The sequence below is a fragment of the Petaurus breviceps genome, unplaced genomic scaffold (genome assembly GCF_028583685.1).
Source record: "Petaurus breviceps papuanus isolate PSGF00001 unplaced genomic scaffold, PetGlider_PUasm1.0 129, whole genome shotgun sequence".
In the NCBI taxonomy this organism is placed as follows: Eukaryota; Metazoa; Chordata; class Mammalia; order Diprotodontia; family Petauridae; genus Petaurus; species Petaurus breviceps.
The window spans coordinates 6,473,886-6,489,081 of NW_027185665.1; the positions used below are offsets into that span (position 1 = coordinate 6,473,886).

A 15,196-nucleotide genomic window follows, 5' to 3' on the forward strand; every position below is an offset into this window, starting at 1 on the left:
CCAAACAGCCTATCTCTCTCGGCTCAGGCAGTGTGTGTGCAGTATCTTTCAGAGCTGAGCTTAGAGTTCTTTTTAGATATAATCTACACATCAAAGAAGGGCCCTGATATGATTCTTCTATCTCAGCAATTATTTTTGAATCACATTTCTAACATTGCAGAGCAGGGAACGCAAAAAATTTAGATGTGATTTATGGGAAAGAGTGAGCTGTCTCCCACATACAGATTATAAATGTGCTTGATTGGCATTTAGAAAAGAAAGAAGAAATACCATATTAAAATTTAACTTCCATTTGGCCAGACTGCTGCCCAGACTAGAATAACAAAGAACCATTCAGGAAGAAACCAGTGATCTAGAGAGATGGTGATTTCTATGGCTGCATTAGAAATAATGAAAAATGGAAGGACCAAAGCCGTGTGTGTCCTCATGGTAGGGTCTATACAGCTTCACTTAGAAGATAATTTTGTCCAAGATCCTGTGATTGCCCAAATTGCTCAACTTTTTCCTCCTGAATAATTCACAAATTGTGGCTATAACATATCTGATCTGGATCTATTGGAAAGAGGAGTATAAGACCCAGGATTCACTTGGTAAAGAAAGACTAGAAATTCACACTTCTTTTGGAACAAAATGAGATGCTAGACATGGAGACACTGTCAACTAGAACTGCTAGATGTGACAAAAGTTTGAACACTGTATATTCAGGGTCCAGGTCTGACCTGACCATGGGAGGGGCATTAGACAGTCCAAAAAGTTCTATGATTCTCCAACATTCTTTGATCTAGAGAACATCATCCTAATGGCTTTGTAGCCCCTGAGTGGGCCATTTCATGTGACAAAGCAGTTTAGGTTAAACACACTCATTGGAGCAATTGTGTGCTAATAAGTAATCTTCCACCTCTCAGAGGGCCTGAACACCAAAAATAATAGTGACTGGCTGCATTCTGAGAACCTCTCAGAACCACTATCCAGTTCAGCTTAAAGGACTCTGAATGAAGCCCAGGTTTAAACACCCTTGGTACCTTACAAAATCAATTGCTATTTTGCTAGTGGCCAACCAAGTACAAGAAGCTACTCATATCTTTAGCTTCCTGTGTAATAAATAGTAAGAGACATACTATGTGTCCATTTAGATTCAGAGCTCATGATCTGAACTGCAGGGGAGTTCAGCTCATGAGCATCTGACAAGGGGTGTTTTCTGTAGAAAAAGAAGGTAACATAAATGTATTATAATTTATTCAGTTTGAAAAGAAATTGGATGGAAGCATCAAAGTTACTCAATGTCATGAATGCATCAAGCAAACACGTAACCCACAGTGGAAAAGGCAATTAAATAAGCAAAAGAAAATCCCACACAGCAAAGAGAGAGAGGGAAGTAGGTTGGCTATGGAAATCAGTTTTTTTCTCTATTACCAATTTAAAGAGTTTGAACATAATGTTAAACAGAGATTCCTCTTAAGTTAGCCACAATAATATGATGCAGAACTAGGACTCTGGGTAGGAAAGGGGACCACCTAGGGGGAAATATAAAGGGAAGGGAACAAAGGCAAATTTTTAATATTAGTTTTTATATACGTGTACATACTTGGAATCACAGAAAATTCTGCTCTCCATGATATGCAGGTGTTCACCTTGACAGTTCCAAATCTCTGGTAGAAAATAACATGGAGAAGGGAGTAGAGGACTGGAATTCTCTAGCAAAGGAGTGAAGGGGGCCATTTTCAAATCTCTCCTTAGGTGCCTTGTCTCTAGTTCTACTTAGCACGGAATGCTCAAAATAGACAGCAGTTTTTCTGCTGCTAAAATATCAATATGAAAATACTTTAAAACATATATTTAATAGCATAGCTATAAATGTAAAATTTCTTTCATCAATTCCTTCAAGGTTCTTACAGCTCAAAAAAGTGGAGTTTTATTGGCCTTGCTAAATGTGCTAAGACCCTTGCAGACCAGTGGGCAGGGCAATAGAGAACATCTTGACTTTTTAAGCTGTGGAAAATAGTTTTAGTAAACATGTGACCCTAAAAGGGCTCTACTTTTGAAGAATATTCAATTTGGTTTGGGGCACTTTAAAGACAATCATTTGGCACTTCGAGTTTGAAGTTCTTAGGCACAATGTGACAGAGTCAGTTTGGTCAGTCCCTCCTCATGCATTCTGTATAGTAGCTGAAACTCGGCAGGAAGCTGGTGGGACTCCTGCCACTTAGTTGTAAATTTGGTTCCTTTTTTGTCATAGTAATGATAAGGAAGGTCTTCCCGAGTGTTGGGGTCAAATCCAAATGGCCAAAATCCATACAAGTGGATCTCTTCACACATTGCAGATGCAAGGGTGTACATAAGAATACCTGTGCTCAGCCGTTTGGGTGTCAACCGTTTGTTTTTCCAGTACCTGTAGAATAATAAGCACATACTGATTTAGCAACTGAGGCTTTGTGTCACAATGTGACAGGTCAACATGCCTCAGCTTAGCTAGGTGATAGGTGGATTTCAGAGAGGGTAAGGTCTGCTATTCAAGTTAGGGCTTGCAGAATTCTGTCCTGAAAGTGCTTTAAGATTCCAATGTCTTAGGGTCTTTCAAAAAAAAAGAGACTACTATGACTTAGTGGATGAGACGGCAAACAAATTTGTTTTATACTTCATTTATTAACTGCCTACTATGTGGAAAGAACTATAGTTAGTCAGTAACACAGTGTTTTGCCTGTACTTGAGGCAATAAGGTAGTACAGTGGATAGAATGCTAGACCTCAAGTGAGGAGGACCTGACTTTGATTCCTGCCTTAGGCACTTTCTGGGTAACCCTAGGGCAAGTCACTTGACCTCTCTCAGCTTCAGTTTTCTTAATCATAAAGTGGGAATGAGAATAGCATCTTTTCATAGGGTTATTGTGAGATCAACTGAGACCAAATGTAAAGTGCCTTCAGAACTTTAAAAGTATCATACAAATATTAGCTATTATTATTATTATTGAATATTTGATTTTGACATGGTGAGGTACTCCAGGTTTAGTAACTCTCTCCACCACTGTAGATCAATCAGTTCATCAATAAACATTTCCTAAGTACCTATTGTGTACTAGACACCATGAAAAGATGAAAATAAAATGGTTCTGGTTCTCAAGAAGTTTGCATTCTATCCAGTGAGACATGTATATACATATATTTATAGAAAAAATATTTTTTAAAAATACAAGGAACCTTTTTACATTGAAAGCATTAGCGTCTGGGTGGGGGTGGATCAGGAAAGATCTCACGTAGGAGGTTGTGCTCAATATGTGCTCTGAAGGAAACTCATCTATAACTAGCAATATGACTTAGTAGCTAAGTCGTAGGGAATTGCTTGAAAAACATAAAAGTCAAGTGACTTTTCCAGGCTCACACAGATATTAAATTTCAAAAGCAAAATATAAGGCCAGGTCTTTTTGACTTTCAGTCCAATACTCTCTCCTATACTCTCTGTGCTTTTTCACATAGTAGGAACTTAATAAACAGTTGTTGAATATATGAATGAATGGAACATTACCCATGTCTAAGGATGCATGTGCTCCTAAGACACAGGGGCCTTTCTGGCATTTTCTTACATTGGATGAGTCTAGTTAGTTCCTTCCCATGCATTCGTATTAGTTCCTTGACAGGAAGCTGGCAGGACTCCTGTCACTTTGTCACCTGACTTTTTGCTGGAACATGGGAACACACAGTGCATATATTTCTATATACATCTACACATAATATGTGTATGTGTATAAATGTGTGTATATATGTACACTTACATGAATACATTGTTTTATTGGTTTTAGAAAGATTATGGGCCCTGGCTTTTACAGATTGTTTGGGCAAGTCAAGCAAGGGATGTTTGTGAAGGAGGTAGTTATAGACAGGAGCAGGTAATGGATTCCATTTCTTCTCTTCTGACCAGCAGCCACTCAATTGCCCATTTTCATTTATTAAGTTAAACAGAGAACTCATCAATTTCCTGCTTTATTTTTTTTGCACAAGTTAGTATAAAGAATGTGTTCTCTTCCAACACATTTAACTTTCCTGAATCCAGTGCTTCCATCATTCATATGGTAAATGACTTGAAAATGAATTACTTTTTTTTTTTTTAAGCAATTGCGGTTAAGTAACTTGCTCAAGGTTACACGGCCAGGTGTTTCTGGGTGGGTGCTAAGTGTCTGAGTGCAGATTCAATCCCCAAGTCATCCTGACACTGAGGCCAGTACTCTTACTCACTGTGCTACCTGGCCGCCCCATGAATGATTCTTAAAGAATTAATTGATAACTTATTCTTACTCACTCACATGGTAACATAAAACTTAGACATTTTTGAATGCAGGTAGAAAATTTGAAGAAAGGTAGTAAGTTTGAGAAAACATATGAAATGATTATTCTACCCTGAGTAAAAAACAACTGCTGTGGCTTCTGTTCTACAAGAGTTCACATATAAATTACTCTTATTTGGGAACTGTACCTGGAGAATACTGACTTAGAGAAATGATTCAAAGAAAGTTTTTCATCATTAGAAGATGTGGTATGGGATTAGAAGATGACCAATAATACATTATTCACCCGTGTTTAAATCTTAACTCTCAATTATACTGAAGTTGATTGTAAAATTTGCAGATTCTCCAGGTTTTTTGCTTTATCTGGGCTTTGCCTATGCCATGCCCAACAAACTGGATAAAATGAGGGAAATAGACTCAAAACATGTTTTACTGGTTGTTAGGCTTTTCAACATGAATAGAGATTGAATAGAGAAGAGCAAAGGAGACAATTTACCAATTTGTCCTTTGGTTCTTAGTAGCTTAAATTAGGAGACAAGCTAAAATGATTCCAATTGCTAGTTACAAGTTGGTCCAATAACCATTTGTGTAAACTCTCCATAGCAACCAATTGTGAATGACCCTCCCACCATAGATCAAGAGATTAAATTGCTATCTGAGCAAAAGATGTATTAGATGCAGTAAAATATACACACCTGTTGACATGTTGCATTATATTTCCAGGCCAAGCCAATTGGACCTTTAACTGACCTCTGTGCTCGACAAAAAAATCAACTAGTGTCCTGGTGACAGTTGTTGAAGTATGGAAGAAAAATGCAGGGATCCAGAGGATTGCCCCATCAAGCTTTTTTAAACTGAGGAAAAAGTTGTTACGATCCTGAATGGTCAAAAGATTGTTGTAATACTTTTCCAGAATGCTAGGGTTGAAGGTGGTAAGGTTGGTTTTCCTTCCAACATCCTTTTGGAATGCCTCGGTGGGGGCAAAATTGCAACGGAAAACAAAATCAGATTTATCTATTTCTTGTCCACATTGGCTCCCTGTCAGGATCCCACTATTTCCAACCACAGTACAAATATTATAATGCTTATTCATAATAGGTGACACATCTGGAAGCAGTGATCGGAAATTATTGCTAATAGAGAAAACATATTTATGGCTGGAATAATCATAGTGCATCAGCTGTCCAATCCGAACACTATTCTTGGTCAAAGAAAAATTTTTTATTACATCGACATGTTGAAGAATCTCTTTCCTAAAATAAAAAGAAATTCATTAAATGTATCCCATTCAAAACAATTGATTTTTCAATTTTACTTCTTCTATGCTACTGTTTCATTCAGAAAATAATCTTAAGAATCTTGAACCAATGAAAAAAATCTATTGATTGCTATCATGGTCTTTGGAAGGAGACCAGCATCATATTATAGGATCATGTTAGTCCTTGGGTCCAGCATTCTAAATATGGTCTCCTTTCTTGATAATAAAATTTGGGACTGACGATATGCTAACAGTAGCTATTATATACCTGTTTTGTGCCTTAATTTGAGGATGTGGAAAAAGAAAAGGTGACTCAGGTTCAATCTGTGCCAGCAAATAATCCATGGGATACAACTCTATCTGTCATTGGGTAATCATGTTACTCGTTTAAGTCAGAGATCTGGCCTTTGTTACGTGGGACTGCCTTCTTGCTATTGGATTGCAGTACACAAGGCATATCAATTACTTCCTCTTTTTTCTAAAATAGTGCCAAATATCTATGAGAGAACCAGTACAATATTATATATTATTGAAATATTAAAATGGTAATAGCAGAGGTGATAGTTGAGTATTTAATGAAAATGAGATGATAATCTCATAAGGAATTTATGAATAATGAAATAGGAAATTAGGGAATATTGTCCTTTGAGATATAAAACAAAATTTATTTGGAGAAAGTTAAAATAAAATAAAAAGAATTATTACAAAACACTGAAAATATGCCCAGTATTCCAGTTTAGCTTTCATGATGATTTTTGAGGGAAAAAAATCAACAAATCCTACGTTGCTAAATCATTTAAAGTATTTAAGAAAGGCAAGTAACATGTTGCTTTATGTTGAAATATACGCAATATATCCAGTTAACAAACAAATTTGAAAGACTTAAGATCTCTGATCAATTCAGTGACCAACCATAGTTACAGAGGATGATGATAATTCACACTACTCACATTTTGAGAGAGAATAGAATCATGATGCAGAATGACATGAACAATATGTGGGAATTTATTGCTTTATACATCTGTTAAAAGGATCTTGTTTTTCTTTTAAGTGGGAGGGTAAGAGGTAAAGAAAATAAATACTTGATAATTAAAAAAATAAAGTGAAAAAAAACCCAAATACTCAATTCTTTTGAATATCCACTGTTTTTTTAAAATAGAACCAAAAGTAGATGCTTTAGACAAGTCTCTAAGCCACCTCATTTGATTGTGTTAGTTTAATTATACTTATTGAATTATAAATCTGTGTAAGGAGAAATATGTGATCCAGAACGTAGTGTTACTCAAAGTAATTTCACAATGGCAAAGGGAAAATATGTTCTGTTATTTGTTCATTTTTTATGTTATTGATTTAAAAATGGAATTTGTGTGAGGAAATTTTAAATAAATATTTTGAAAGGTTAAATAATAACATTGAGAGAACATTTTCATTAAGTTGGAAATATGATGAGTATTTGGTAAAGAACTTGACCAGTTGAAAATTATCATGTCCCACTAAAATTTTCTAGGTTATTAGCCCAAATAGTATGTATAGAAGTCCATATCTAGGTTTTTAGAAAGAATTTATTTTATTACATTCTAATATCTACATACTGAATTTTAAAAACTGAATCACAGTCACCTAAGATAATGCTTAAGGACAATGCCTTGATGTCACCAAGGAGTTTAGTTGAATCTCCCATATTATTTCTTATGGGATATTGCATGTTAATACATCAAAAAATTATGCCCTGGATGGGTAGGTGCTATAACCTGCCTTGCACTGTTTCTTAAACTTAAGTCTTTGTGAAAACAAATCTCCACACCTCTAATGAGCACACTAGATGGCTCACATTCCATTTAGCAGTATAATAACCCCACTAAAGTAGCAGCTTAATTCAGGGAGCGAAAGCCAGAAATACTGAAAATTTAAGTTCTGTATTGAATAAATTATTTCAAATGCCATCTTTCTCTTGATTATTAATAAATATGAGACTGATGTAAAGCATAACTAATAATAATAACCTAGGATTACTTTCTCTTGTATTAAAAGCTACAAGGGTCTAATTTTTAAACGAAATCACATTATATACACACAAACATACATATACATGTGTATGCATATGTTATATATACTTAGTTTTACTTTATAATTTTCTGTAGCAAATTAGCAGAAATTATTCTCTTTCCATTTTAACCAAACAATACACATGATGTAGATTACATACATTTCAGTAAGAAAGTAAATAATAAACATTTAAATTGTATGAATTTGCTGGGAGATTCCCCACCCTCTTTTGTGTTGGGATCTCTTTGGATGATACATTATGACCAGCATATTGTTTGGAGTTTTCTGGTGGTTTTGGGTACTTTTATTGGTCTTACTGGGTATGTTTTATTGGTACTTTCACCTTAAGCTGTGATTTTAGTGTGAGGACATATTAGAAAGAAGATATTTAAAATAATGTTTCACTGAATTTGATGTAAATTACATAGACCATTTCCTCTAGTCAGAATTCTGATGCTTGACATTGTTTTCTACTTATGAAGGGGCACCCAATATTAGTATTAAGTACAGGTCACTATTTTGTATAGGCCAAAAGAAAATACCAAATATGACCGAAAGCAGGGGAAATTATTACTTCAAACCATTGTATTCAGAAACACTTTAAAAAGTTTACTTTTATGCCTTCTTCCTATCCTACCTTTGATGTAAAAATGCTGTCCGGTTAAATGTCCACTTAGAAGGTTTCTCCTGAAGCTCCTGGGTCAGAGAATTCGTAATGGGTACAAAGGATGGGTCTAGAAACTTCAATGCAAATTGTGACCTGGAAAGAATTATGAGTAAAATAATCAGCCTCTGCTTTTAGAGCCAGAAGGCCATTAAAGTTCAACTGAATTGGTCTAGACAGCACTACATTAAAAAAAAAAAAAAGACTCTATACTCCTGTAACAACTACCTCTCCTTTGACTCTCTTTGGTTTAACAAAAAAGAAGGGAATATGACTAAAAACAAATATACACTTAATATCCTCATTGCTTTACTGGAGAAATCCTAAAATGGCCGTCAAGCGTAGAGAACAGGGGGACTGAGGCTGAAAACGGCAAGTAAATGTAAAGCATGCACCTAGCCAGTGTAACTCAACGAGTCAGCACCGCGGACAGCGACCGCCCACAAAACCAGGCAGAAATCCAAACCACTTCAACACTCCAGGGCCTGACTTAATTGTTTTTGGAGAAGAAAGGCAGAGGACAGTGCAGATGGGCCTTAACCTCTTCCATATCGAATGTTTCTGGTTTAATTCACTATTTCCTGACAAAGGAGGCCCATTCCTTCAACTTCCACAGACTCTGTGGAGGTATAGCGGCAGCCGTAAACTACTTGAGGGATTGGGCGGGAAAGGTTTCCTAGTGCCTAATTCAGGTCCGGGAATATCAAGGGATGGACAGCATAGGGCAATGCTTCCCTCAGGCGCAACACATATATCTAATAGCCAGTCTAGCCACAGGATTTTGCTTCCCCCCCTCCCCCCCACCCCGTCATCCTCCCCCTCTCCTCCCAACAATATACAGGCCTTGCTTAGTGTGCAAGACACTCCTCCACTACACACACACACACACACACACACACACACACACACACACACAGACTCGAAGAAGAAGAGAACTGAAGGGTCTGAGATCGGGGATGGGAGTTGCCAGAGTACCTAGGGAAAACAAGAACCACCTGATAAGGAACCAAACTAAAGAACTAAGAAGCAGTCCTTTCCCCACTGACTTGGACGTGGTGGCTGGGGCTGGAGATGCTTAGTTCCAGTTTGTAGGCTCCTTTCGGGAAAGGGGATGGGAAGGAGAAAGGAATACAGTACTTGGGGCTGTAGTCCTGAAGAAGGTTGCTAACATAGACGGGGTAGATAGAAGAAACCCTAAGGGAGTCCTTCTAACAAACCCCCTCATAATTTTTGTAGGGAGGCGGGGGAGTAAGGGAGAGAGGGATAAGCAAAGCGCCTGCGCCATTTAATCGCCCCTGGACTGACCGTCACCACAGCCATGCCGAACCCTGCAGACCAGCGGTAGGGAGAATGCTCTCACAAGGCACACAGAATCATCCCTTCCCCCTTCCAAATAGCAACTCTCTTTCCCTTCTATCACCCTTATCCCCTCACCATCACCCCCATTTTGGGGAGAGCGAGGGGACACTGATACTGAAAACTCGTAGAAAATCAATCGGATCGATCTGGCCAGTAGTTAGGGGTAGGGCTTTTTTCTTCCTTTAAATACTAAACAGTGATGAGGATCACGCAGTTATCTTGGCGAAAGTGTCTCTGAGACGTCAAAATACCTTCCTCAGCTTATGTTCCCCGCACCACCAAGCTCCAGACCTTCCCTTTCCCAATTCCCCAAATATAAAATAATAAATAAACCAGAGGAAAGAGAGAGAGAGTGAAAAAAATAAATGTCCACACTTACCTAAATCCCGCGTGGAACATATACATTCGGGGCACTCTCGGACTGGCGTACTTGGGAGTGGTGAAGATGTTATCCTTTTTCAAGGACACATAGCTGATCAGAGATAAAATCAGCAAGGCGACGCTGAGCATGACCAGCCCCAGTGCACTAACCACCCGGGCCATTTTGCAATTTCTCATCTTGGGGAAGGCGTGAGTCAGTGAAACCCAAGAAATCGGTCCATTGAGTTGCAAACGGCAGCTTAGGGAAGGGGGGTGGTGGTGGTGGCGAGCGTGGGGGTGCGTGTGTTAGAGAGGTGTGTGTGTGTGTGTGGGTGTGTGGGGGGGGGGGGGGGGCGGGGGGGGGGGGGAATAGCGAAGGGGGGGGGGTGGGCAGATAGAGAGAATCCGAACCCCCTAGGAAAGGGAGAGCAGGGACAATGAAGAATTAAAAATAAAATGGAGGGCTGGAGCTGTGGTGTCGAAATGGCAGCTGGCTGCGTTCTACGTCTCCTCTCCGCTGCCTGTTCATTCTACACCGCGAGTTTCCAGTGGGGCTGCCATCCCTCTCCGAGGATGCAAGATAAATGTGATTGGAATAATGTTACAATTCGATCTAGGCACAGGATTTAATTAATGAACTCTAATCTCCCAAATAACCTTGGTGGGGAGGGGGGGGGTGGGGAGGGAAGGAAAAGGAGGGGGCTAAAGGAGAGGAATTAAGGGAAAAATTGCATCAGCCCACAGCATCGGGCTGCTCAGGACCAGGCTGGATAAAGCTAGAAGGATGAATGTGGGGAGACAGACACCCAAACTTAGTTTAATGGACCATTCATAACTTTATAAATAAATCGCAGAATAGAGAGATAAATAACAGGATTTGCTGCCTCCGAGGATAAACACCAGCTGTGCTCTTCCCATATATGTAGTGAGAATAGTATTAGCGAGGCATGCATTTAAAAGCTTCTATATCCACTAAGAGCAAATCACCCCTCAGTAACCCATGTTCTCACACCCTGAACAATCGCCAGTCATTCCCCCTCCTTTCAAAGTGTGTAACTAAAGACTATCCTGCCCTCACCATGGTGTGGGCTAGCCTCCACAATCCATATCTCCTTGTTCAAATAACTGATGGCCCGCTCCTCATTAACAGACAGGAGCATCCAGTATCCCTCCCCTTCAAACAGTGGTAAAATAGAGAAGTTTTTCCTTCAGTTGAATGTGGGGACCTTAGTTTGTACTTTGTTTTATCCTCATCCCCAAAACCTAATTAAACCAGGTCTGGACATATTCAGTAGCTGAACAATACACGTTTGTTGATAGATTGAAGATTGACAATACCTACGTCTTCCTGAACCTGATGTATGACTTCATTCTTGGCTTCTCTAGTTTTGCTCTCATCCTCTTTTACTATGTCCTTTATCTCAGGACCTCAGGGAGCAAACATATTTAAAATCACTTTTAACTGAGCAGTTGAGGGTTCAGAAAAAAAACACTTACACATTGCCTTTAACTCTTGAGATAATCCAACCCAACCCACTAAGCACTAGGCTTTTGGCATATCTTTGTCTGGCCTTGCCTTCTAATATTGGTCAATTAGCACTAATGTAACAGTGTTGGAGCTAAGAATTTGGCTGTAAAGGCCTTTTTCTCATAAAAAAATCCCCAGATATTCCAGAATATATTCAGAATTTCTATGACTCCTTGTTTGTTCTTCTCATAGGCACACATCACATTCCACCTACTGGTATTTTTATTTAGTTTTACTCCCTCAACTAGACTATAAGCTCCTTGAGGATTTCACCTCTGTTTCCCATAAGGCTTAGTGAACAGACTCTCATTAAATATTTTTCAAAATTCAAAGTGTTGAATAGAACATAAATGTGGTGACAAGATCATAGATTCTGAGCTGGAAGGACCCTTAGAGGTCCTGTATCCAATCCCTGCATTTTATAGATAAAGAAATTCAGTGATATTAAGTGACTTGACAAAGGTCACATGAATCTCTTTGTTTTCAGGAACAGAATAAGGATTCTTATCCCCTGTAGCCTCTGATATCAAGGCACAGGAAATGGGATAAGAACATCACAATACATTTTTTTTCTTTCTCTCTTGTTGCTTCTGATTCTTCCTCATTTTCCTAAATGACTCTCACACGGCATTTTAGTCCCACATAGCTTCCCTGGAGCAATGACTGAAGCACAAATTTAAATACAGATTTTTTTTCTTCTGGAAAGGAAAGAGATATTGAGAGAAATTGTAAAATGTAAACATAAAACATAAAGAAAAAAAAAACTGATGATAACAAGTTCACCTGAAATTGCATCCGCTATAAGAACAATTGTAGTGGGAAGAACTTTGGCCTAGAGTCAGGACACCTGTTTTCTACTTTGCTAACTTGAACTCACCAACTGTGTGACCCTGAACAATGTATTTCATGCCTCTCAGACTCAGTTTTCTCATCTAGGTGGACTAGATCCTTTCTAAAGTCCCTTCAAACTTTTAAATTTTGTAATTCTAAAAGCAACTCAATTTGTCATATATGCAATTTTACTTAGGTAGGGTGGTTTCCTTATAAAGGGCAATGAGGTTCAAAAAGTCCTGTTTAAAAAAATAGCAAAAATATTTAAAGTTTCTTTTTAATGTATTTCTTTAGTGCAAGTGTTATGATTTGGGCTATATTTTAAAATAAAGAATGCATTATCTTTTTGAAAGATTTGAGTGGAGGACTTTGTTTCACTTGGTGTCTTCTCCCCATAACACGTCATATTGGGTAGGTGACAGTAGATTGATTCTTTTATTCTAGGAGAACACAAACTCTAGCAAGTCCTATCAAGCTAGAATGATTTTGACTAGAACCTGATTAGCAGAATATCAACCTGGTTGAGTTAGGAAAGTCCCAGGACCAGAACTATAGGTTAACAGAGTTCTGGGGGTTTTGTTTGTTTGCTAGTTATTAGCCACAGTAACTTAGGAAGTCTATATAGAGGGGTTTTGCAAAATGCATTGGTAGATTTAGTTGCACTGATGAAATCCTTTTGATGTGCTTTATTGTGTGGTTCTGTGTCAGCCATTTACATCTTATCTTTTTTATAATTACATTTTATTTCAATCAATCAATTTTATTTCAAGTCCACCCCAATTGAGGAAGAAAAAAAAATAAAATGTTTGTTTAGAATGTGTATAGATAAGAAAAAATTCCAGCATTGGCCATGTAAAAAAAGATGGCTGTCTCAATTAGTAAATACTCTCATTCCATAACCTCTCTACTAGGAGGTATGCAGCATGTTTTATCATGAATCCTCTGGAATCGTAGCTTCTCACTGCATCATTCAGAGTTTCCAAGTCTTTCAAAGTTGTCTTTAAAATATTGTTGTTAACTTTATATTATCTTTTGTTTCTGTTCCTTTCATTTGACTTTAGTTCATTTACAAATCTTCCCAGGTTTTTATGAATCTATGCCCTCCACCTTTAAAAAAAATAAGTTTTCTGTCACATTAATATGCCACAATTTGTTCATCTACTCCCCAATTGATGGACATTTAAATTTTCAACTCTTTATAACTGCAAAAAGAGCTACTATAATTTTATACATGTGAGTCCTTTCCTTCTTCTATCTCTTTGGGGTATAGACCTAGTAGTGGTATTGCTGGGTCAAAGGGTGTGCACAGTTTAGTGTCTTTTAGTTCCAAATTTCTTTCCAGAATTAGCCATTTTATCTTTAAGAGATGCCTGCCAGTCTACCTCTTTTCATAAGGCACAATTCATACTGTGTGGTAAGAATGATGCTGCATAAATGTGAGCTCTTAGTGATAGATTAGATCACTGATCCAATAAAAGGGATGGGACTAGTCTTGTGGTGGTTAACCAATTGTCTATTTGATTTCATTTGAGATATTAAATGACCTACTTTGGGATATATCTTGAGTTGGGATGTAATAACTGGAAGGAACCTGAAAGATCAAGCCCAATCCCCTTATTATACCAATGAAGAAAAAGTGATCCTGAATAGGGAAGCATCCTGATCACTCATAGTGAGTTGGTGGCAGAGGAAACCCATGCTTCTAACTCCTAGGTCAATGACAGTTCTCTTAACCATTTTCTGTCTATTCCAATACTCTTTTGGTGTTAAGTAATATTTTAGTTGTAATCCATTCTTTGTGAATCCATTTTGGCTGGTTTTATTGGCTAAGATGCTGAAATGGTTTCCCATTTCCTTTTCCAACTCACTTTCTAGATGAGGAAACTAAAGCAAACAGGGTTAAATGACTTGCCTAGGGTCACACAGCTAGTAAGTATCTGAGACCATATTTGAACCCACAAAGATGAGTTTTCCTAACTCCAAACCTTTCACTCCATCACCAAGCCACCTAACTGCCTCCAATAATCTATTAATATGCTTAAAGTACTGCTATTAGTGTCACTTATTCAATTGATGAACACCCATTATGTTTGTAGTGTACCAAGTTCTATGAGGAATACTGACAGGTATAATACTTGGACTCTCAGAATCAGAGATTGTACACCTGGATGGTGCCTTACAAGTCAGATAGTTGAGCCTTCTTATTTTTGCAGTTGAGGAAATATGCCAAGATAGGTTAAATGACTTAACTAAAGTCATAAAACAAAGAAAATGAAAGTAAAAGGACTCAAAGACAAGTCTTTAGACTTCAGATCAACTCCTTTTTCGAGAATAGTACATTTTCCCCTCAAGGAACACACAGTCTCTTCAGAGAAACAAATATGCATAGATCGACAATTACACAAAGCAGTCTATAACAGGTGTCAGATGAGCAGTAGAGACAATAGAGTTATGGAAGCCGAGAAAAGGGAATAAAGACTTTAGTATGGAGTAGTCAAGAAGAGCTTCTTGAAAGGGGTGATATTTACATAGGGCCTTGAAGAGTGAATTGAATTTCAATAGTTTGAAAGGATGCTGAGGGAATGGCAAAGGATCACAGAACATAGAGCTGGAAGGTGTCAGATGTCCTTCCATTTAGTCCAATTAACTTGTTTCCTGATTAGGAAACTGTAGGTGAGATGGAAAAGTGATTTATCTAGATAGTAAGTAGCAGAGATCAGCTTTGGGCCCAGGTCTTCTGAGTCACAGTTCAACGTTCTCCCTACATTTTGTTGGAAAGGTATGTGAATGGTACTTTAGGGGGAACAGTGACTAGACCAATATGAGCAGAACAGAGTTCATATAGGGGAACAATGGGAGACCAGGCAAGAAGAC

General features: G+C 38.0%; 1 protein-coding gene across 1 annotated transcript; it reads right to left on the reverse strand.

Moving 5' to 3' along the window:
• Positions 1 to 1,929: 1,929 nt before the first annotated feature.
• On the reverse strand, positions 1,930 to 10,323 carry LOC138173738 (alpha-N-acetylneuraminate alpha-2,8-sialyltransferase ST8SIA3). Its single transcript, XM_069103798.1, has 4 exons — positions 9,983 to 10,323; positions 8,218 to 8,340; positions 4,972 to 5,529; positions 1,930 to 2,389 (listed from the first exon to the last, which is right to left on the reverse strand). The coding sequence occupies exons 1-4, from the start codon at positions 10,159 to 10,161 to the stop codon at positions 2,107 to 2,109; spliced, it is 1,143 nt and encodes a 380-aa protein (XP_068959899.1). The 5' UTR covers positions 10,162 to 10,323; the 3' UTR covers positions 1,930 to 2,106.
• Between the last annotated feature and the right edge of the window lie 4,873 nt (positions 10,324 to 15,196).

Coding starts and splice junctions, on each gene's coding strand:
- LOC138173738 (XM_069103798.1), bottom strand. CDS start 10,161: ATGAGAAATTGCAAAATGGCCCGGGTGGTTAGTGCACTGGGGCTGGTC. Junction 8,341..9,982: donor ATGTTCCACGCGGGATTTAG/GTAAGTGTGGAC, acceptor AATTCTTTCCAG/GTCACAATTTGCATTGAAGT. Junction 5,530..8,217: donor ACAGCATTTTTACATCAAAG/GTAGGATAGGAA, acceptor TTTTTATTTTAG/GAAAGAGATTCTTCAACATG.